The sequence below is a fragment of the Nesoenas mayeri genome (assembly GCF_963082525.1).
Source record: "Nesoenas mayeri genome assembly, chromosome: 13".
Taxonomy (NCBI): Eukaryota; Metazoa; Chordata; class Aves; order Columbiformes; family Columbidae; genus Nesoenas; species Nesoenas mayeri.
In genome coordinates this window covers 3,762,490-3,785,016 of record NC_137550.1, presented here as the reverse complement: position 1 = coordinate 3,785,016, position 22,527 = coordinate 3,762,490, and the positions used below count along the sequence as shown (strand labels likewise).

The window sequence follows — 22,527 nt, the reverse complement described above, 5'->3', positions numbered from 1 at the left end:
TTTCAATGATTGTAAAACAGAGACTACAATTTCCTACCTAGCTGTCCGTGTCTGATGTAGAGATTTTGGACTACAGTATTCCTTGCAGCACCGCAGCCTTTCCTGAGGGCAGGTCCAGCTCCTGCCTCCACTGAAATCAATGGAAGTTCCCCCGGATTTCAGTAGTGCAGGAATGAGCTGTAACCGAGAGGTGAAATTCGTAGCACTGAGGAATGTGCCCCAGTCCTCACAATCACTTCACAAGGAGAGGTTTCCCATATCTAGTATTTATTGCACAGTCCAGGCCTCTAAGACACATCAGAGAGAACTGAAATTGATCGGTCAGAAATACTTACTTCCACTAGGGATCAGGTCCCTATCCGGAATGAAAAGCTTATATCCATAGTGCTTTTCTAGAACATCTGGCAGAATTTCAAGTGCAAACTGCTCCTCTTCATTATTTTCACAATCTAACGCATCAGGATCCACTTTGGTGTATGAAAGATATGCATCATATTCCTTGTTGTCTGTAAGAAAACAAAGGCATGTTCAGCCTGCTGTTTCCAAGGGTACCATAAAGAATATAGGAAAGTACGAGGAAATTCTATTATTCCTTGAAACAATCAAGCATTTCCCAACAAAGTCGGGACTTTTCAGAGGAACATATAATCTGGTTTCCATAGAGAAATTTTTCAGACCAGACAAAGGATATCCTTTCAGTTTTCTTCTGCATGTTGAGCTAGTTACTAACTCTGCTTCATGCTGCCAGTGCACCCATTTCACATCTGAAAAGACTGCGGGCAAAATTTCAATACAAAAACTAAAGCTGAAACTTTTCTATTTTAATCCTTTACATATTGCTAATGGAAATCTTTCTTTCAACTCCTGTGCCTCAAGAGTGCTGTGATTATGTGAAAGTTTTGAGATTGGAAAAGTTTCTGAGCCTGGAAAGTTTGGGAAGTTTTGAGCAATGAAAACTTCCTTGCACAGGTAATTGTGAGAAAATACATGACTGAACTGAAATGAATAGCGATTATGCAGAAAACAATGACAAATGCAAACAGTCTGAAACGTTTGTTTTGGTTTTGGTTTTTTTTTTAGAAGGTCTTGTAGTTTTTAAAACCAATACCATAATTTTAGAGGTCACTTGATCCAGGACATTTTAAATACTTGAGGCTCATAGCATGAAACTCCAAGAGGAAACAGGGTGCAGGGGGAGACATTGCCCCTCCATTGCGCCTGCTGGTTGGGGTGGAGGCAAAGCCTGGTGAAAGGGTGGAGGCAGGCAGTGAGTGACACAGGGGACATGGCACATGAGGACAGGGGGGCTGCAACCCAGTGGTTTGGCTAGAAAGGGTAACAAACCTCCTTTTCCTCCTCCTGCACAGCACTGGGGCTCGGCTCCAGCTCTCTGTGTCTGAAACACGGAGCTAAAAGCTGGAGGCTGTGCCAGGGGCAGAAGTGGCACCACTACTGAGCTTGGGATCCATGCTGGGATCAGACTGCTTAGTGAAATTTCCCTTTGCTATTCCTCTGCAGTAATGGAGAATGGTACATTGAAAAAGTCAACCTTCAGCAGCTCGGTCACCAGGGAAGAGCACAGCTGCCATTATTTACAGAAAATGAAAAATCAAATACTTAATGTTGTGAGGACAAAACTGCATGAATGGAGGATTGCTGAGTGCCAATTATCTGTAAAGAATAGTGCACATGAAAGATAATTAAAGCAGTTAAAAACCATCAATATATTCAATAAAAAGAAAACATAGCTAATCATAATACAATACATTCCTTCATGACCTTGAAATGACGGTTATTTTCTTAAAATTCTTGACACAAAGCCAGACCCATAAGGGTCAGAGCTACAGACAAAGCATGTGAATAATTATGTCTGTAAAAGGCAATTTGCTGAGTAACACCATAGCCATATGGGAGGATGTCCACCTAGCTTGCTGATATTTCTCTGAAATCAACAACATAAAAAAACCACCCCACAGTAGTTACTGATGGAAAGATGACAGAAGAACAAACAGCAAAGAAAAAAAGCCAGCTCTGGAGGCCTGTCCAAAACCCACCACCCTGTCCATAATGAAGCCCGGCAGCACCTTTGAAGAGAAGCCAGCCACCAAGTGATGCGGGAGGCAAACATCCCTGCAGACATCTGAGAGCTCTGCAAAGGCAGCGGAGCAAACCCCAGAGCGCTGCCGTGCCTGGTCACAAAGCAGCGTCAGAGCTGCGTGCTGGCACAGGGGCAGACAGGGAGGACTCCCTGAGTCCTGTTCCTTCCAGGTACGTGGGTGGCTGCAACAGCCACCCCCTCCAGCCACCTCCAGACACAATATAAGGAAGCAAGACATAGAGCCAGCTCCCCCAGGTTCCCATGAGTCCATATGCTTGTGTCACATCCCTACCGTCTTGGCTCCCTCCTTGCAAGGAGGATGGAGCAGAAGGACTTGTCCATGCTTGCCCACTGCTCGCTCTGTTCGGAGCCACTTTCTAAATGGCTTCCCTTAGTCCTCAGTGTCATTTTCTCTAAAAACAATGCTCTGGACAACACAGGAAGTGAATGCATCCAACATCGCTAACATAGGATATTTTTAGAAATAGGAATAAAGCAAATCTGTTGAGTGCCAAATCTCCTATTTTAAAGAGTTACATGTATAAATGGAAAATGACCCTGCAATTGCATCTATACAGCTGACTGCTCATGACAATCTGTATGTTCCCCCTATATCAGTAGAAAAAACCATCCCCCTATATGCTTTGACTTCAGTAACATTCTGCCTCCATTTTTCATTCTGCAGGATCAGAATGAGACACAAAGCTGTAATAGTTCTAAAATCACACACTGGAAAAATAAAAGGTTGCTTCCAGAATTAACATACGCACACAATCCCCTATGTACTCATGGGGCTTCCTCTAAATAACCAGAAGTTACATAATAAAAATGCAGCAGCTTCACACTGAAAACATGAGATAAATGAATCAAAGTAATCTGGAGGAAATTGCCTCTTTGGGTCATTTTTTGTTGGTGTGAACCAGGGATGTTATGTTGGTATAATGGCAAGGTGTTAGAGGCAAATTACTTCCAAAACCACATAATTTCACCCTTCACTTTCTCCTAGGTATCAGTATAAATATTGTGCAGTATTGTATAGTATGAAAAAAGGTTTAGGTTTTCCTACTCACACATGAAGATAAAGAAAGAGGTAGTTTCCTGACCTCTATTCCTGCTATTTATCATTCCACATTCTGTAAAATCCCCTGGACATAATTTCACCCATTCTCCAAAACTCCTATGGATTTCATTGTAGCAAAACATTTTCACACTATATGTCCCCAGAGTTAAACAGAAACATTTATTGTTTTGATAACAGTAATGCAAACTGCAGAAAGCAACACAATAGGGGAAATGTGTTCCCTGCTCTTTTTACAAATACATTATTGTTTCCAGTCACACTATTCCAGACGCATACATGACTCAGAAGTGTTGCAGTGGGCTATGAAAAGTACCTGTATTTGAAGACAGTACTTCAGATCTTTAGCAGATACCAGTCATATGCATATTGATAACATATTAGTTCTACTACAATGGAAGTATTAAGAATATGATAATAAGATTTAAAGCACTTGGATTTAGTTTACCAGGGCTTACTCCAGCTTCATAGGAGGAGGAATGGTCTAAATTAAGGAGAATAAAAGCTTCAATTTTAAAATACACATTTGGCTTTTAGCCATCAAAGAGAATATATATGCTAGTGAGAGGGAAGGAGGAGAAGAACACTAGAAAATACCTGGCGAAAGGGCTGCCCACACATAGTAAGGATCTCAGGAGAAGCAATGCTGGGCATGTGTGGCACTGGGACATATGAACATGAAGAGTTCTCCTGAGGAATCAGTTCACCAGTGACATTCAGACCTCTACAACAGACTCATGAACAACATTTCTGACTCCCATTTGCTTAGGGCATGGCCTGGGGACATTTCAGTGAAAAGACTCATTGATTTCAGGGGGCTTTGGAAGAAAGTCTTAGGGCTTTACACTGCTGGCTGCTCAGTAGTTTGAACTTAAATTGGCAGCAGGTATCTTTTGGGATTAATTTCAATCTAGAAGTTTCATTACTTTTGGTCTCTGAAATATTTCCATTGCATATATTGAGTTTCCTGAGCAACCGCTTACCATCAGCTGCTTCATCTCCTCCAAAGTTCTGTCTGTAGAACAGCATTAACTCTATGTTGTAGCACTTATAGATGGTCACGAGCAAAATAAGCAGAAGAAGGATGGCTCCCAGTCCTCCAGCAAGTTCTATTTTGTAGATCAAATCTAAAATTAGCAAGGAAAGTCAAAAAGGTTATGATCTTTCTGAACTTTATTTGCTCTAATGCACTGCACAATTTCGGATAAAATTGTGCAGCTTCCAATTAAGAATGCCTGATTTTTTGTTCGTTACCTATTGTTTGTTAGTTACCTATTTTTTGTTGGTTATCTATTACCTATTTTTTTCATTACCTATTGCTTAACTTTCCCATTTACTCCATCTACTGTCCATCTGAAATTGCCACCCAGAACACTTTTGAGGCTATAATCGTAATTCTTCTACAATTGTGCAGTGATTTTACATGGAATATTAACTGACCTTTAATGAGTTTTAAACTTCTGTACTGGCAGAGTGCATCAAATGCTGTATGCAGCATGTGGGAATAGATATACCGACATATTGTACCCCACTTGGGAGGCTCTTAGTCCCCCAAATAACATTAAAATTTGGTTTCATGCTTGTGAAGCTGGTGGATGAGCCGATGTCACCTGCCGATCCAGGACTTCAGCTGAATCACTGGAGAGTGAACGGAGCATCCAGAATGCTCAAGATAAGTGAGAAGCCAGGAGCACACACCAGGCTGCTACGAGCCACTTTGTCTGAGTTGTGATGGCTACCAACAGATTTCTCATATGTTTATTTACTACTCATTATACTTTAATGAGAACTAGTGCTAGTTAAAATTTCCTACTGGGATGGCTTTTGTTAGGAAACATCACAAGCAGTCTGCCTCAACAAACTTCACAAATTCATCCAAATGCAATTATCCACCTTTTACAGCTGGGGAAACAGAGGCAGAGAAAAGTGAAACAACACATTTAAGGTTATTCAGCAAAACAACGCCAGAATGGGATAAAAAACCTGGAATACCAGTCCAGTGTTCTACCTGATGTAACACTTTAACACTATTGCTCTTTAGCCTAAAACGTCCTCTGAGCACAATATTGCTCATAACATGACTTGGCATATTACTTAGCCACAAAAGACAAAAGATGTCAATTTGACAATAGCTACCTCTAACAGCCTGTGTTAGTTTAGATAAGACGTTATGAAGACATTCACTGCTGTGATAAAAACAACATGAAGATGTAGCAAGTGTAATACAAGCCAGACAAAGATTTTGTTATCTTTGCAGTTCTAAAAATTAGGTCAGAAAAAAATACTGGTGTGTCATTTTCAAGATAAGAACCAAATTAATTGTGCATCTTTGGGGGTTATTCTTGCCTCGCCATGCCTTGTATTTCAACAATTAACATCAGATGTCAAGCTATTCCCAGTTTACAGTATCTCTGATGTCTGTCTGGTAGGAAGTCATGGACGAATAGATGGAAAAGGTCTATTATAATTGCTATTTAATCTCTCTGAGAACACAGGGAATTCATAGGACTTTCATTACACTACATGATAAAGGTAGAATCTGCTCTGGGGATAAATCTGGTCGAATCAAGAACAGTTGGGTAAAATCACTTTTCAGGGAAAAGACTTTTTTTTGTTGTACTGAGTCTTCTTTCCTTGGAAAATGAAATGACGGCAAAGCAGCCAGCTTGGAAGTATAGAAAATGCTGAGCCTGGATCACCTGCAGCACAGACTGGTGTTCACTTGCCAGGGGAATGGCAGGGTGTCAAGCTGAACCAAAAACTCCAGCTCAAAAGGCAGAATTTATTTGCTTTCGCATGTCCTGTGTTTGTCCTGCTGCCCCATACACTCTCCTAGAGTCCAGACGTAAGGAGGCAGAAAGGCAAGGTTTTTGAGCTCTTCATTTCTATTCCAAGGTGGAGGTAAAGGACAAAAACACACCATGTCCAGATTTCTCGCTCACTCGAGCCCTTAGTCTCTGATTAACGCCTGACTCCTCAAGTGGTCCTCACTGAGGTCAATAGGGAAGGTGACACACCCAGCATTAGGAAAGGAGTTGAATCCAGGCTTTGTGCCATAATAGTGACTAAAAAATAGTAAATAATAATATTCTGTTAGTTTCCAATGTAAAATAATGTAGAAGAACTTAGCTAATATGTGTCACAGAGGTTGATGGTCTTCAAAATTAGTCTCAAACACCCAATAAGTGAGACAGAAATATATTTTAGACAGTTCCTCATAATTTAGTACTATATCATCTTCACCCCCCTCATTAGTTTCCTATGTGTCCTGAATAAAGGCAGCCTCCTTGAAATAAATGGTGAGTAAATACAATCATAATATTTACTTTTATCTAAATTCACTGCTTCTTTCCACTAAAAACACATATTGATTTTATTCTTCCGTTCCTGACAAGATATTAATAATCGATAATATAACTGTCCTGGATTATGTGGACTTAAATCACTAAAATACTGGACTGTTTTCATATTCATTTGAAGGGACTCCTGAATGATTTCCACAACTAAGAAACAATTGGGTGAATATTGTGTTTCCATGTAATTTGAACACCAAACGTGCTAGGACAGCATGGAGAAAACAAGACAAGTAAACTAAGCATTGTCCAGAACTTATTTTTTAAATACTTGAAAGTAAATAACAACATGGTCTTGAATGAAGTCAGTAAAGAAGAATGTGATAGCAGACTGTGGTATGTGGGTCTCAGGAGGAAGCCTGATTCTGTCACTGCATTGGGAGCTGTGGGTGTTTGAAACTGTAATTGGTTCTTTTTCAGCCAAAACAAGAAAAAAGAATCCTACCTGATGATGCATGCTCTGGGGCTATTAGAATAGTACACTGGTGCTGTGCAGATAGCACTCCTGTATTCTCCGACAGCATTTGTGAGGACTGTACCACTAATAAAGTAAAAGATTTCAACATACTCTATCTTAAATACTTGAACAGTTGACCCCTTTTCTTCCTTAAAGCAAAGTCCATGTTTAAAAATAACCACCTGATGTCAAAACAAGCACTAACTCTAAAAACTCTTATACTACAGCTATCACTTTATTCCTGGTGTTTTATACAAGCCTCCCTAGCTTAGCAGGACTCACGACTTAAGCCAGTTTGTGTGCACCTGCTGTGCTGCAATCCCACCTTTGAACAGAGGGCAGACACAACTTACAGCACTGGGGCAATCTGGAAACAAAACTGAGCGACAAGCACCTCTTGTTCAACAGGGACAACGTAGCCCTCTACAGTTAAACTTTGGAGGAAGGGAGATTTCTCTGGTTCAGAGATCTGTGCTTCCCCTTCACCTTTCCCAAGTGCCCCAGCACCTGGAAACTGCAGCACATTACAACAAGGATCCCTGATCCCTTCTTCGACACACATAAAGGATCCTGGTCACATAAAGGATTCCTGCCTCATGAACACCACAGTCAAATCCAAGCCAGAGAAAGCCAGGATAAGAAGTAATTATATCAAGTTGCAGAAAGGAAAAGTTTGGTCAAATACTTGCAAGAACTCTAATAAATAACAAACGGGACAATGGGAAAGGCAGTCAAAGGACATAGTAAAATACTGTGGTTATTTTAAATGACACTTTAATAGCTTGAAAATCAACTATTGAGAATGCTTGAGGGGAATATAAGCTTTTTACAACCACAGTGAAGAGAGAAATGAAACAGTATCTGAGAAGTGATCCTTTCCACCTCCAAATTCTGTATTCAGCAGTGCTGCTTTCATAATTTCAGCAGAGCTCTGAAATGTCTGCATTTCCTTGTTATAAATAAACCTGGCTTGTTATTCTAGTATATGCAACACAGCTGAACATTTAAGCGTCAACATAAATACATTTACTATCAGTTGTATATTTATTAGGTTCAGTGCATGGAAAGGTAGAACGCTTTTTGCACTAAAGAGGCTAATCCTTCATCAAGATAACCAGCTTTGTTAAAGTTGTGACATGCTGTCAGTTTAGATGTTGAATATACATTTGTGTGTGCTCCACATCACAACTGTGGGCCCTTGCTTCTCAGAGTGGTTTGCACCTTCCTTATTGTGTTTTATTCTTATCACTTAGTATAAAATAGCACCTATGTTATGCCCTTCTTTCTGAGAGGACATACAACTCTCGTGTCTAGAGGAAACTGTAAGTAGGACTTGATTCGAATGGCTTTAACAGGATTGCATGCTATACATTCACGCATATTACACATGGGTCACATAAAAGAATAGCAAAAAAAGGGACATCGACCCAAAAGTTTCTTTCCCCCTTTTTTTTGCCCCAATACCACCCCTCCCTCAGCTTTCTTTTTATACAGATCATAGCCGTGAAACAGCATGTAGCATCCAGCATTCCTTTAGGTGAACTGGTGACAACAGATGTTTTCCAGAACTGCGATGCCCCGTCTAGAGAGGCCACGGCTGGTCCCTCCTGTTCTCCACCTGCCTCTTAATTCATTTGTCCCACACTGATGTCTGCCCTAGGCTCAGAGGTCAATCTGCAGCACCCTCAGGTAATAATAGTACATTTAAACCATCTCCAAAGGGTGACACTTTGGGGGAATTTTGCTGTGTGACAATGGAGAGCATTGGTTTTTTTAATTGACACCAACCCTGCAATGCACAATCTGCCGAGAAGCGTGTCCTTCACTTCAGCGGTCTGAAAGCACGTGGAACAGCACTTATGGGTGTGCCTCGTGAAAACTGTTCTTCTCCTCTTTTGGTAAATTTATTTACAGCCAAGAATAATGGCAGAGATCTGGACAATATAATAAATCTTCAGTCTCCTGTGCTGATGTCTCTGTGGTTTCCCATTACATCCTTATCCCAAGTGTGTCACCTTCCTTTGCTTTCCCAACAGTCCCCGTCTATAGCTTTTGTACTACCTAATGCACTGTATCTTAGAGAGATCACCATCAAATTTAAGTGTCACCCTACTTATGAATAGGAAAGGTGACTGAACAAACAACATAAGAATTGTAATGAGATATTGTTACACTCCTTATGATAATAACTTCTACAAACAGCAGAGCACAGTGGCACCTTTTAATGTGGAACATTCAAACCCAAATGGTTTCCTTTCTGCTCCAGATAACTTGTCAGTACTTGTATTCCCAGTTCCAGGTACAGTACCAAGCAAAGCAACCATGATGAGGTATTATCCATTGATCTGTAGCTCCCACTGCAATGTTTTCATTCCCAATGCAGTCAAAAACCAAAACCGTTTAAAACTTGCAATTGAAACAGCAAAGCCAGGAAGTGGAGCAATAGGAGAACATCTGACCTCACTGCTGAGCTGCCTGTTCTAAGAAAAGCACATTTTAGCTGCATGACACAATTACCTCTGGCCTAGTCAGTCAACTCTGGGTCAAATTCACAGGTTGTTTAGACCAAAATACTTCTACTGATTATCCTGATGCTTTATGGGTGACTGTATTCCAGGCAAGTGCCACACCTGCAAGGCTGATTCACTAGAGACTAAAGAGCAATTCATGATTTTTTTTTCACAAATGGTAAACAGAAGCTGTAACAAAACCATATTTCAGCTCCAAGCAGGCACACAGGAGTCCGGCCTGAATCAGAGAGGTTGGCAAGACCTTCGCTACTGGCTGACCTGTTGCTGCTGAGGCAGGCGAGAGTACATGTAATGAAATAAAGAGAGTCACCTTTCTTGCGCAGGAGAACACTGGCATGTTTCCGTCCGTTTCTGTTTTCCACGTGACACGTATAGTTAGCCAGGTCTGCCTCCTCTACAGCATCGAAGATCAATGTCAATTCAACTTCTTTTTCTCCGAGATGTTCTCTGAGAAGTCTGAAAGAAAACATACAGTCGTCACTTAACTGAATTAATAGAAGCGGAAGGTTCCCAAAAGAGCCATGATTTGTCAGCACAGTGCTCCTGGTCTCCTCCACTCATGGAGAAGGATGCAGGAGACTCAAGTTGCCTGAAAGAGACCTGACAGAGGCATCTTTCTTGACAACCAAAAGCCTTTTTTTTCTTGCCATGTCTAAAGCAAGGAGTTGAATCAAGTGCAGGAAGAGTGTCTACGGGTGTAATGGTTCCAAGGGGCTTGTATACCTCAGCTCCAGCAGAATCAAATGATAAAAACAATGTTTCTTTTAAAAGAGGCAATAAATACTCAATTTCCAGATAAATAAATATGTGCTACTAAGCCATCAATGAGCAAATTCTAAGGCAATATTATAAAGGCTGGGTATTGTGATACATTTTAATGTAGTCTGGAAAACCAATGAAAGGAGATGTGCTATTCTCTGGAATTTTCCTCTATTTTGGGGGCTAGGTCCTGACTTTAAAAGGGAACAGTGTCAAGAACAAGAGCTCTCTGCTCCTTTGGGAGGACAGAGGAGACATGCAAAATGCCCACAAAGAGAACAGAAAGTTCTATTAGACTTTCAGGCCAGAGGTACAGTCTTTTCAAGTCATTTTTCAAATGTGAACATGAAAAAGGATGCAAAGTACATGCAGGTGTTTTCTGATGCTGACATTAAGCCTAAAAATACAATGCCCTGTTCTCTCAAAAAGCTTCTTATCAGTTGCTCAAGAAAAAGTTACCAGTTCTTTGAACAAGGAAAGGTAACATCAAGTAAAATCTACCAGATCCCTTCAGTCCCATTAGTGTTCTGCTGCATGATGTGTACAGGGCAAACATGGAACGTGCCATGCCCTCGCAGTCACCTGTGAACTCACTCTGGCACACAGCACTTCAGTGAGTCTTTTCTCTGAAAAGACAGCATACAGCACTAAGTAAAGGTATAAATAAGATCCACGTTCACTGGAAAATAAGTGTTTTCTCAGGAGGCTGAAGGAAGTCAACGAGGCACAAAGTAACGAAGCAGAGCGCTGCCTGCGCTGGATGGAAACTGCTTCTGGAGAGCTTAGTGTTTTCCAATAACAACAACAACCACCCCCAAACTTCTCTTTTACAAGCCAAAGTTGTTTAGATGTTTCCAATGTGCACAAACATTTTATTATATATGTAATTTCATATAACAAACATGGAAACAAATCTGAAAACAAATCACAAGTGAGGTATGAAGGCATTCCACTAGACAATCAAAGATACAAGTCTGACTACTATAAACCGCGTATGTGCAGTGAGATTTCATACAGCACATAAGCTTTAAAGGCTTGTGTGAGGAGACATACCAGAGCACCCACAACAATTCAGCGGCTTTCACTATGGCTGGGTAACTTCCCAAAACGCAAGTGGAAAAACATGGGTTTAAGAACAGGCACGTGTGTGGCATTCGGAAATTTTGATTGCGTCTTTTTTTGCAAATTCACTCTCATTCATTGTGTATTTTTGCAATTTTTTTTATTCCATCCCTAAGTCCAAGTGCAAAAAATAATGCAAGAGAGACTGAATTCCTATCATTTCTGTCCAGAAAAGGAACCACCCAGGAGAGCCTGATCTGTTTGCAGACTCAAATCAGTCTAAATCATTAGGGGTCAGATACATCAATTCTTATTTACCTATTAATATTCCATATGTATATACAGTGAAATATTTTAAATTCAGGAAAGCCATTCTTCCATGTTGGTAAACAATATGCTCCACAATTTTTGGCCTACAAATCATGCTGCAAGGAATGAATAAAATCATTAACAGAGAAGATATCTAGGACACCAATCTGTCAATGTTCAGATTATGTTGTGTTTACTATAATCAGCATATTTTATAAAGGAAAAAATTATGACAGATTACAATTAAGATAAAATAAACTATTATTCTGAATCTATTTAAAATCAAACCTAAGTTTAAATAGTGTATGATCAGCTAAAAAGGAGCTTTCATAAAAAAGAACATGCATTTGGAGTGAGAATTTTTTTTTCACTTGTTTTCATGCTAATTGCAATCTTTAGGAAGAGAACTCTTAAGAATGGGATCTAACATGAAAATACTGACAGACGCTTAAACATTATGCTGGTAGCAAAAAAGCTCTTAGTGGTGTTAAACTTTTAATTCCTGCCTTTTTTTTTATTTTCTTCCTTTTAACCTGTGTTCGGCAGCTAATTCATTATTGCTACAGAAACACACAGTTGGTCACCTACATTTTTTAAGAAGTGTGCAGACTTTAATTGCTTGCGTTTTCTGGGTGGTTCAGAGAACACTGAGCACAATATTTCTGGGGAAGAAAAGGAATACAGTGTCAAGAAGTTAAGACCGTAAAGGTGCAACAGTATTTGCTGCACACCCAGAAAATGAAGCTCCGTCCGTGTCTGAGCTGGGGGAAACTTCAGCAGCAACACTGCCAACACAAGCCAGCTCCCACGAACTGAATTTCTTCTGGTTTGATGAACAAACTGTACAAGTAATTACACCATTTAATACACAGATAAATCAATGGGGCTTGACAACTCACAACAAATAGGATGGAGGCAGAGGGAAAGAAGAGGTGGATGAAGTAAAAAAAATACCCAGTGCTTCCTTTTTGTTCAAGCTGAAGCAATTTATTTGATCTGAAACAAAACATTTTTATCTACTGATTATTTTTCAGTTAAGAAAATACAAATTAAAAGCAGAAGTGTCCTTTCAGAATCCTAATGTTTTCTTTAAAAAATGTCCAAAGTTTCAGATTTTCAAATATTTTGTCACGTTATTCCAATGCACTTATGCACTAAATTGAATCTGAAGTTAAAATACCTTTCGCTTGAAACCACATTTTCCTAAACTTTTCAGGCGTTGTATGATCACACATGTAAAGGCCTCACAAAAGCTTCTGCTGGGTCTCTTTGCAAGACCAAGCCACTAATTTCAAACCTTTACTAACCCGCATGCACCTTGGGACTTACCAAAAAAGAAAACTTTTCCTTACATAGGTGAAGATCTGGACTGTGAACAGAGGTACGAACTCTAGTCCCTTCTTTCTAGCCCTTAACAATAGTCTGTAGATGAAAGGACAGATCTGTATGTACTTTTCTAAAGAAAAGTGGTTCAACTAACAATGCAGCATAGTGATCTTCCCTCTCGCTTTCCTGCACCACGTTCCCATTCTCTGCCCAGAAGTTGTCTGCTTTAATAATGGTATAAGCTTTTCAGGAGAGGGCTGCGATTTCCATACTTTTCTGCAAAGTACCCAGCACGTTAGTCAGGCAGCGATGGTTTTGCTGCCTCCCTCCATCAGCATCCTCACCCTGTCTGAGCATTTCACATCCATCAGTTGACTTGCGTTGGTGAAAAGGCAGAATGTTAATGAGCAGAAAGAAATAAGGCCGCAGTTCAAAATGTCTCCGTTCACTTCCTTGCATGCCTCAAAAATGAATTAAACTACTTCCACTTTAAAAATGGGGAAGAGAGAAAAAAGGACAAACATGCTTAACAAGCTGAGCATTATGAGGTACCTGCAAACTGTTCTGCAGTGTTGCCTGAAGAGGAAAAAGCAGTTACTCACAGGTGGTTGGGACAGCAAGAGTTATGCCTGAAAATACCTTTTTGCCATGGCAAGGAGACCGTGTTGTAATTTGCTGTGGGCTCCTTTGATAATTAGGTACAACTGACAACTCTGCAGGCAGGCTTAAAGACTTTGATTCCTCTTTAATAGCCTTGGTTCGATTTACATGACATTTTTATTACCGCTGTGAAAAAACCACCTGGCAAACAAAGTCTCACTCTCCTTTTCCCCCTATGCATGTCTAACATTTGGGAATCTTAATTCAAGGGAAGGCAAGGATGCTGGTTAGAAAGAGGGTCATTGCCCCCGAGTCCTCCAATGCTGATTAGTTACTTTTTATTATGAGGTCTAATAAGTAACGAGCAGCCCAGAGCGACACATATTTTATTCATGATGAAGTCTGCTTACCAAAAAAAACCAGTTCTACGGGTTGGATTTTAACAGAAATGCTCAAGTCATGTGCATCCTTATTCCAATGCTTTCATAAAAGCAGACTAATTGTCTGGTGACCATGCATACTTGGGGGTGCAAACTAGGGATGGACGTTTTGTACTCCCACACTACATTGATCTGCAAACTTGAACTCTCATCAAATACAGAAAATCCAGCAACACAATGGATGGGGAGAATCCAGGGTAAGGACAGCACCAAACATTCTGAGTGCTACTAAATTTGTGAACTGATTTAATATAGGGGATGGAGGGTTAAAATGTTAGGTATTTGCCAAAGGAGCAACCTATGGAGTATCTTGGTCTGGTTGTAACAGTGCCCAGTTACTTGTAGCTTCTCAACATTAACAGAAACACCATATAGAAGCAAACTGATGGAGAAAAGCATCTAACCAGCAAGTTTACCGTGGCTCATCAAATTTGAAACAGATGTAACATTTTCTGAAATACATCAATAAATATGACTGGGTAGAAGATATGGGCTGGCTCGGGGCACTGACAGAACAGTTGGTGCTGCTCAGTTTCTCTGAAGCAGCCTACCTGTAATGGGACACATAAACAAGAGCTGTTGCTGTGAAAAAAAATCATTTGCAAAAAGTTACTACTGCAGTTGCCATAGCTACTTCTAAATGAAAAAAAGGGATGGAGTGTGGCACTGCTGGTAATGATGCAGGAGGTTTTGGTAAATGCTATGTTTTTAATGCTGTCTGTGATGCACAGGAGATTAGGTATGTGATAAGTGGCTTTGCTGAAGAGAAGATTCACTGAATTGTACACTGAGTCAAAGCATTTTAATGGAGTGAGAAAAGGGAGTTGTCACAAAATTAATTTGAAACACGCATGTGTAATGAAATGGCACAATGAAGGACAAATATAGCTTCTTCAGACTCAGTTTCACTAACAAATGCACATCAAGGAAAAGTTTTGAACACTGCTGGAGAGGTCTTTAAATACAAACCTAAAACTGTCCTTGTGATGCAGGGGAAGAACATGACCAAAATCACTTTGTTCATATATATACACCAGAGAGGACGTAATGTCATTAAATGCTGATTACTTGCAATGGCAGAGGTCTCCAATAATTGTATTTTGTGGTCAGAAGCCCAAAAGAGGATTGTACACTTAAAGTCATTCTGGCAATGTATAATAAATTTCATCTGTATGCAACTAAGGTGCAATGTTAGGTCAGGTATTTTATTGTTTCTTCATAACTAGTGGCTAAATGGCTGAACTTCAGATCATTGATCAAGTCACAAAGCAAAGGAATCTCTTTCTCTGCCCACTCTCCAAAATCTCTTTTACAGGAAACAACTCAGGAATGAGAGCAAGAAAATGTGCAATGGAAGGTGCAAAGTCCTTGGCTTTCTTTATAATCTATATTCATTATGTCTATAGGAGCTGGGACCAGCTTGCCCAGAATATAACCATAGCTTCTTCTTTGCTCAAAGAGCTATTCATCAGGTGATTATTAAATAAGGAAGACGAGAAGATGGTGTTAGGTGCAATTTCCATAAAAGCTCATGGGGATACAAGTGTTGTCTTCACAACTGGTATAGCAAATGATAACCATCATCTGGACCAAGCCAAGCATGAGTTGGATATCGGACAATCTCACCAGCGACCTCCTTCTGTCCCCTAAGTGTTAAGCATGAAGGAACAAATACTGCTCTTCGAAAGCCCTAGTTAAGGCATGCTAAGAGCTATATCACAGGCAAACAACACATTCAGCACAAGAGAAAAAGTATGGTGACTTTGACAGGAGACCATTCATCTTTAAGATTAACACTGATGCTGAAATGAATGTCACCCTGCCAAGGACTGCCACAAGGGGCAATGGCAGCATCATTTCCATGCAGGGCTAAAATCAACCCACAGAACACTCAAGAGACGCTTCAGCTGCTATCGGGGGAATTTGATAACAGATTTTCAGGCACATAGATAGCTACTACATCTTTAGAGATTATTCACTAGAAAGGAGAGCAACTCACACTGCTCTGGTTCCAAGTCATTTATCACTCCTTAGACAGAAAACTATTTCTACCTCGAATTAAAAACCTGTTTAAAAAACCCAACAGGATTTTGGGATGTACCATATTTTTTAACAGTAAATACTCCAAAAAGTACCTGACTTCGCCTTCTCTAATGTGACCTTCTAATTCTTCTATGAATTTTTCCCCTTTCATCCAGTAGATCATGGGGCCTGATTCTCCACTGAATCCAAAGAAAGCTTTGCAGGCCACAGTCAGTGGGTTTCCTGAGGACAAGAAGAAAAGAAAGGGTTAGACACTTTGTCGTGGCTAATAGTGAGAGAGTGATTGTGAGAAATTTCAACACCTTGGGTACACCTGCCCCTTTTATAACTGAAGAAAAAAAGAGGACAAACAAGGAACAACTACAAACCATTGGAAAAAGGGTGATGTTGATTTGCATCTATAGGAAATAGCTGTGGAATGAAACTCTGAGGTTATCCATCCTTTCGTTTTCCCAGAAAGGTATTACATGAACAATGAGAAGGTATGAAAATGGTGGCAACATAAGGTGATGTCAGATGGGCTGTTAAAAAGAAAAGAGATGACTTCTTTGTGAGACTCCCAGGATCTTACCAGGACCGGGGAGTGTGCCCTAAGAGGCAGGTAAAAGCACTGAACTTGCTTACTGCTGCCCATCTGCCCGTAAAAAGACACAGTAATAATTTCTTCCCCACTCAGATAGAAATCAAATGTTAATGAAGTCTTGGTAAGCTGTTCAGAGGGCTTTTAAAGATCCCCAAGTAATACATGATACCCGTGAGCACCAACAACATTCGTGTTGCTGTCAACAGGCTTTTGGCAAAGCACCAAACTTCAAAGCATTACTCAAGCAACAAAGAATTCTCCCTTTCAGCTCTGCAAAAATACTTCCAAAAGAAAGAAAATAAAACTTGGAAAATAATCAGATTTCTTTTCTCTCCAAGAATTCAGCATTTAGATGGGTTTTTGTTTGGCTACAGTTTTAGTTGTACTAGAACAAAAAAGCCCCCAAACAAGCCAGGAAATTCAGGAGAACCATGCCCATTCCCTTAGTATGCAAATGCAGCTGCTGCACTCACTTCTCTCTGCCTATTCTGATGCAGCATAGGTGTCCAGGTTACAAAGCAGCTGTAGAATTACCACCTTACATGGGTGGACAGACCTCATTTAATGTTTAATGGAGACACCTGCTGAATCTTCCAGGTCTTGGATTGCATGGAAAGTCCAAGTAATGCATTTTACTCTGTTAGGAAGAAACGTTTTATTATGCCGTCCATTCTCAGCATGAGCAGGAGGCTCTTTTGATGCTGAAACAGAACATGCCTATGCTTTTCAAAAAGGGCTAGTCATTTGGAGCACATCCCTTGGCTGAGCATGGGCTAACAGCTTCACATGATTGAATTACTGTGCCTTAATCAGTTACCTCTTGTCTGCTTGGCAGTGATAACTTGCTGTGTGCATATTCTGAGCGTATCAGAGCTGTGTGTTAAAGCATCTTTGCTTAAATGCCCCCAGAGTTGTCCTAAGTCAACTACTTGCACTCATCTACCCGTTATTTCAGTGCTCAATTTAAGACACGTCAAAAGAGTCTGATTAGTAGGAAGTGCAGCATCCCCAGACATTGAAAATCAGCCGTCTTTAAATTGTTTCCAAGTGAAGATCCAAAATTACAAGTCCTTTTGAAACATTAGGATACAGCAAGAAAAGTTTTAAAGACTGCACTTCAGACTCTGTTTCTCCAATAGCTAGGCAAAAATGGAAGATGTTTATCCTGAAAACGTTTTACGGAATCTTTCATTGTCATATTCACTGTGAACTCTGGTACCACAGCTGGCCATTGAAGATGTGCTGATGCTGGCAGATTACATACGACCACCTCAAACGTCCAAAACACAAGAAGAGGCGGATATTCACAGTTATTTGTACAGCCCACAACACTGACCACCACCAAAAGAAAGTTCCAAACTTCATTAACTAATGAAGAATCAGAAACACTTCTAGGCAGACATTTAATTCCACCACATGACAATATTGGAGAAGTCTGTTTCCTTCTGCTCCTCACCTGTTCAGCCATCCCTGCGAGACGCTGCGTGCTCTTCCACGGGAGAACTGGCGCCTCCAGCCACATCCCTCTCACGTTTTCCTAACCTGCCTGTGCGGTGTGAGGTCTTTTGTGCCACTTGCCTCAGAGTCATGATACACATCTATTTAAATACCACTTAGTGATTCCTAGCATGTGGCTGCTCAGTCCGTGTTTGATTTTAATGGAAAAAGACAACTGTAGCAATGTGAAACAGAAAAGGGATGGACATGGCCTATCAGCATTGACAGTATATGCCCTTTTCCTGGCACACCGTGCTGGGCATTAAGCGTTTCAGGCAAAATACATTACAGGGTGTGCTTTTCTTAAAACCAGCAGAGTTTTACTTAAAAAACAAACCCTGAAGAAACGAAGATATTCCAAGGTGAATCTAAGATTTCTATACATGCACAATAAACATCCTGAGGTAATATGCGTGGTCTGAAGAAATAAGAAGTTTTCTAGACAAACATGAAAAACCTAAAAAAGCTAGCTGTTGGTACACAGCTTCTGTAATAAATAAAGCAAATATAAAGCATCAGTAGCCTTTATTGTGACATGCCTGGGCAGATCTATTTCCCAGCTTTCCCACCAGGGAAAAACAGTAGAATAAACTAATACTGTCAGTGGCAAACTTCTGAATGAATTTGTATTTTCAGCTCAAAGACTGGAACTGGCCACACCTGAAAAAAAACACGGTCCATCTCATTTGTGAAGCCATGGCTGATCAGAGGAAGGTATAAGCAACTGTTTCTCATGGAACAACTAATTTTTATCTCAGTAGCAGAATCATGTATGTCTGCGTTGAGCTGATCTGTCCTGAGGTGGAAAAAGCTGAGGGGCTGATGACACCCCAAGGTCCCATCCCAACCCCAACTCTCACACTGTTCTTCTGTTCCTCAAGCTAGTAAGGACACCTCGCTTCCTGTAGCTCTCTGAAGCAGCTTCTGGTTTATAACTCTCATCACTCCTTTGTGACTCTGGAAGCAGGACAATGTCAGAAAAGGTAACATTGGCTCTTCATTGCAGAAGCACTTTGCCCCCTCAAATAAGCCTCCATTAGGAAACAAAGGAAGGCTTCCCCTCTCCTGCTATGCTAAGGCACAGCTGGCCACAGAAGCAACCTGTTTTCATGGTTTTCAGGGAACTTCAGCCAATTCCCATTCAGAAAAGAACGTGTCTCTGCATTTCCCAAGTCCTGAGATCCTAAAGCTGCAGCTGAGTTCCCTGGTTCCTAAATGAGCCCTTCAATACAGGAAGAAACAGGCGCTAAGCACAGAAAGAGCCCTTTGCAGGTCCTGATTTTGGGGCTGGCTTCAAGGCACGTGGTAACACACTGAATCACAGTTTCAGGCAGAAGGAACTAAAAGGCAGTTTGTAACTACAAAAACTCATCTTGTGTGAGGCCCAAACTTTTGCACATGACTACTTCTATTCTGCATGACACTAAGTAGTTCCATTACTCACTGTCCTTATTAAGTAAAATCACCCTTGTATAATTTAATTAACAACATCAAAGTTCCTAAAATGAATGGTATCCTAAAGTTTTGCATTTTAAAATCGCTTGTGTTTAAATCAGATAGACATTTCAGTTGCGATTTTAATTAATAAAATAATTTGCTGAGAAACAGAGAAAATGATTAGTGAGATTTCTAATGAAACAACACTTAAGATAATATTTTATGAACCAAGGGAAGAACGTAGAAAAGCCTGCTTGTAGACATCACCGAGTCTATTGCTTTGCTGGGGTCACCTTGTTACAGTAAAGCCTCCGCTTCCAGCAGAAGTCTCAGCTTTAGCTTTTTTCCCTCCTCTGTCAATCAGGCAGGCTTGTTGCAAACTCCCAGCTGATAAGACATAACCACTGGCAATATGAATGATTTCTATTGATAAATCTTACTGTACATTTTTCACCTGACCATTTTCACAATAAATCTGTGCCATTTTAGCTTTTTTTTTTTTTCCTGAAAATGGGAATTCCACAGAAATGAAATTATTCAAGCAGAATAGTTGCCTGATGGCAGCAGGAGCACTGGCTAAGGATGGAAAAAGGGTCTGCAAAACTTAAGTGCCAAGGCTAGATCACTGACCAGTATGGAAGACGATAGCTGTTCACAGATCATAAGATCTGGCTTACATCAAGGCAATTTTTTGTTGGGTTTTTTGTTTGTTTGTTTGTTTTGTTTTAAATATGTATTGACTGCTTGTTTTTTTTTCATGCATTTTGCACAAGTAGGTGTATTTCGTGGCTTATTTGTCAGCATCCATTCTAGAGTGCAACACAGAGTCCACATTCTCTGATGTCTGCATTCTGCTGGTGCTCTGTTCTTCCAGCAAATTAGGCTTTTACTCCTGGAGTAAATCATCCCAGAGCAAACCCACCAAATAGCTGAAGTCATCTGTGAATCCCTGAGTGCTCTTTTCTCTCCCAATGGCTTGAAACATTAGTATTTTTTCTAATTCTTTCACATTTTTTCTGCCATATACACCATCACCCTCAACCAGCCTGAACTGAACCAGAAGATCCTTCCAAGCCAGTTGCAGAATTGACTGAAAATGACAAACAAAGACCTCCTTTTGTACCAAGCAACGCCAAAAGTCAATCGGGCACGTATTGCCAGATGGATTTACAGCGTCAGCTGCACCTGACTGTTAATACCATTGACTATAATACTATTTCTTTTATGTCTTTTCAGGGCTGGATGCTGGATAGATGTAGAAAGGAAGACAAGTGCACAAGTCCCGCTGAAAATCATCCCGTCACTCCAAGTCTCTCTTATCGATGCATATACATCATGTAGCTCCTCTCTGATAATGGTGCCTGTGTCTCTTTCCCTATAAGACTGACAGAGAGAAGTGTTTGCAAAGGAGCAGCTTCCCACTAGACACATGCAAATGTTATGCAGGTACTTCACAAGGAGACAGGATGAGAAAGGCAGGTTCCTTATCACATCTCAATAACTGTATTCTACAGGCTGTCTGCAGGATTGATTCTGTCTTCCTTTTCCAGGCTGCAAGGTTTGCAAGGGAAATCACATGTCACTGACAAGAACATATAGGCTTTACAAGCGCTACAGACTGACCAAAGTGCAGCAGCGTGACTTAAATTTCCCTAGCAAGGCAGGCGGGATAGTATACAACTGTGAAGTAAAGAACACATTTCCTTTTCCTTCAGAAGGACATCCTGGATAAGAAGATATGGGAGACAGAGTTTATGCCTGCAATTTATCCACAAAACAAATGCCAGGGGCAACGCAGACCTTGACTCATGAAAAACAATCTCTGTGTGTGGTAGCTTCTATCTAGTTCGCAGAGAATGACAATTTTCTCTGAGGCTCTTGCAAGGACATCCTCTTAGCTGCGCTTCTATGCTCAGCACTAACGGGCAGAACCCAGGATCGCACTGAGGCGGTGCAGCCCAAGCCAAACTATGGGTTTGGCTCAGCCGGCTGATGCTGAGCTGCTGCCCGGGATGTGAGGATGGCAATGGCAGCAAACGGTGCCCACTCGAGGCCACTCCTGCAATCTGAGAGCCAAATCCTGTGGCTGAGCTGCTGAGTCCCAGCCCTCTGCGTGACCTCCTGAAGCAGCCAGGGGCGTTTGACAGAGGCAGCTGAGGATGTGCTTGGGTTTTGCTCATGTCACCCGGCCCAGCTGATCACCCATGTTCCCCAATCCCCTCCCAGCACAGATCTAGGGACTGCAGTACCACTTCACCACATCAGGCTCTTCAGCATCTGTTGCTATGACATGCTACTGCAGCATTGGAATTCTGCACAGATTATTAGCAAGTTTGCTGATGGTACCAAACCCTGACCTCGTCAGGCAGCTGGACTGGATAACCACTGCAGATCCCTGAAATAGTCTCTTCTATTTTATTCATGCACTACTGGGTTTAGACAAAGTCACAAACTTCCACAAAAACCTCTGGAACATTATCAGCTTCCTCCTTTATTTTTCCCTGGCCATTTCCCAGCATTACCTGATCAAAGGTTCCATGTTTTGTGTAGTACAACAAGATTTATGTCAGTGCTAATTACTCTACCTGGGCTCCTTCTTCCTCCTCTTTTACTTGGCTATTCTACAGAATACCAGCCTAGCTGTGTGCTAAACCATGTTACCCCTATTTAGTTAAAAGTCTCATGGACTTCAGTTTGAGCATTATTTGATCCAGTGAAAATAAAGCATACTCAAAACAAATTATTTACCCTGACAAAAAAAAATACTACAGAAAATCCCATGTGTCAAAACTCTATTCCAGTAGATTCATGACTGGAGATGATCCTTCCAAATATTTGTGTAACCAAAGATCAGCCAGGAATTAATGAACTGAAAACATTTTAAATAAAACTAAGAAACCTGCTTTGGGTAGTGATAATAATAGCTTTAATAACATACATTTATAGTTAAATCA

General features: G+C 40.7%; 1 protein-coding gene across 1 annotated transcript in view; it reads right to left on the bottom strand.

The window, feature by feature from the left end:
• Nucleotides 1–22,527, bottom strand: part of IL1RAPL2 (interleukin 1 receptor accessory protein like 2) — a gene marked incomplete at both ends in the record, with an annotated part of 354,194 nt that overhangs the window by 9,723 nt on the left and 321,944 nt on the right. Inside the window, 4 exons of the mRNA XM_080352659.1 lie at nt 336–506; nt 4,160–4,303; nt 9,828–9,973; nt 16,149–16,278. Coding sequence (XP_080208785.1) covers nt 336–506; nt 4,160–4,303; nt 9,828–9,973; nt 16,149–16,278 — 591 coding nt within the window. The remainder of the gene's footprint in view (nt 1–335; nt 507–4,159; nt 4,304–9,827; nt 9,974–16,148; nt 16,279–22,527) is intronic.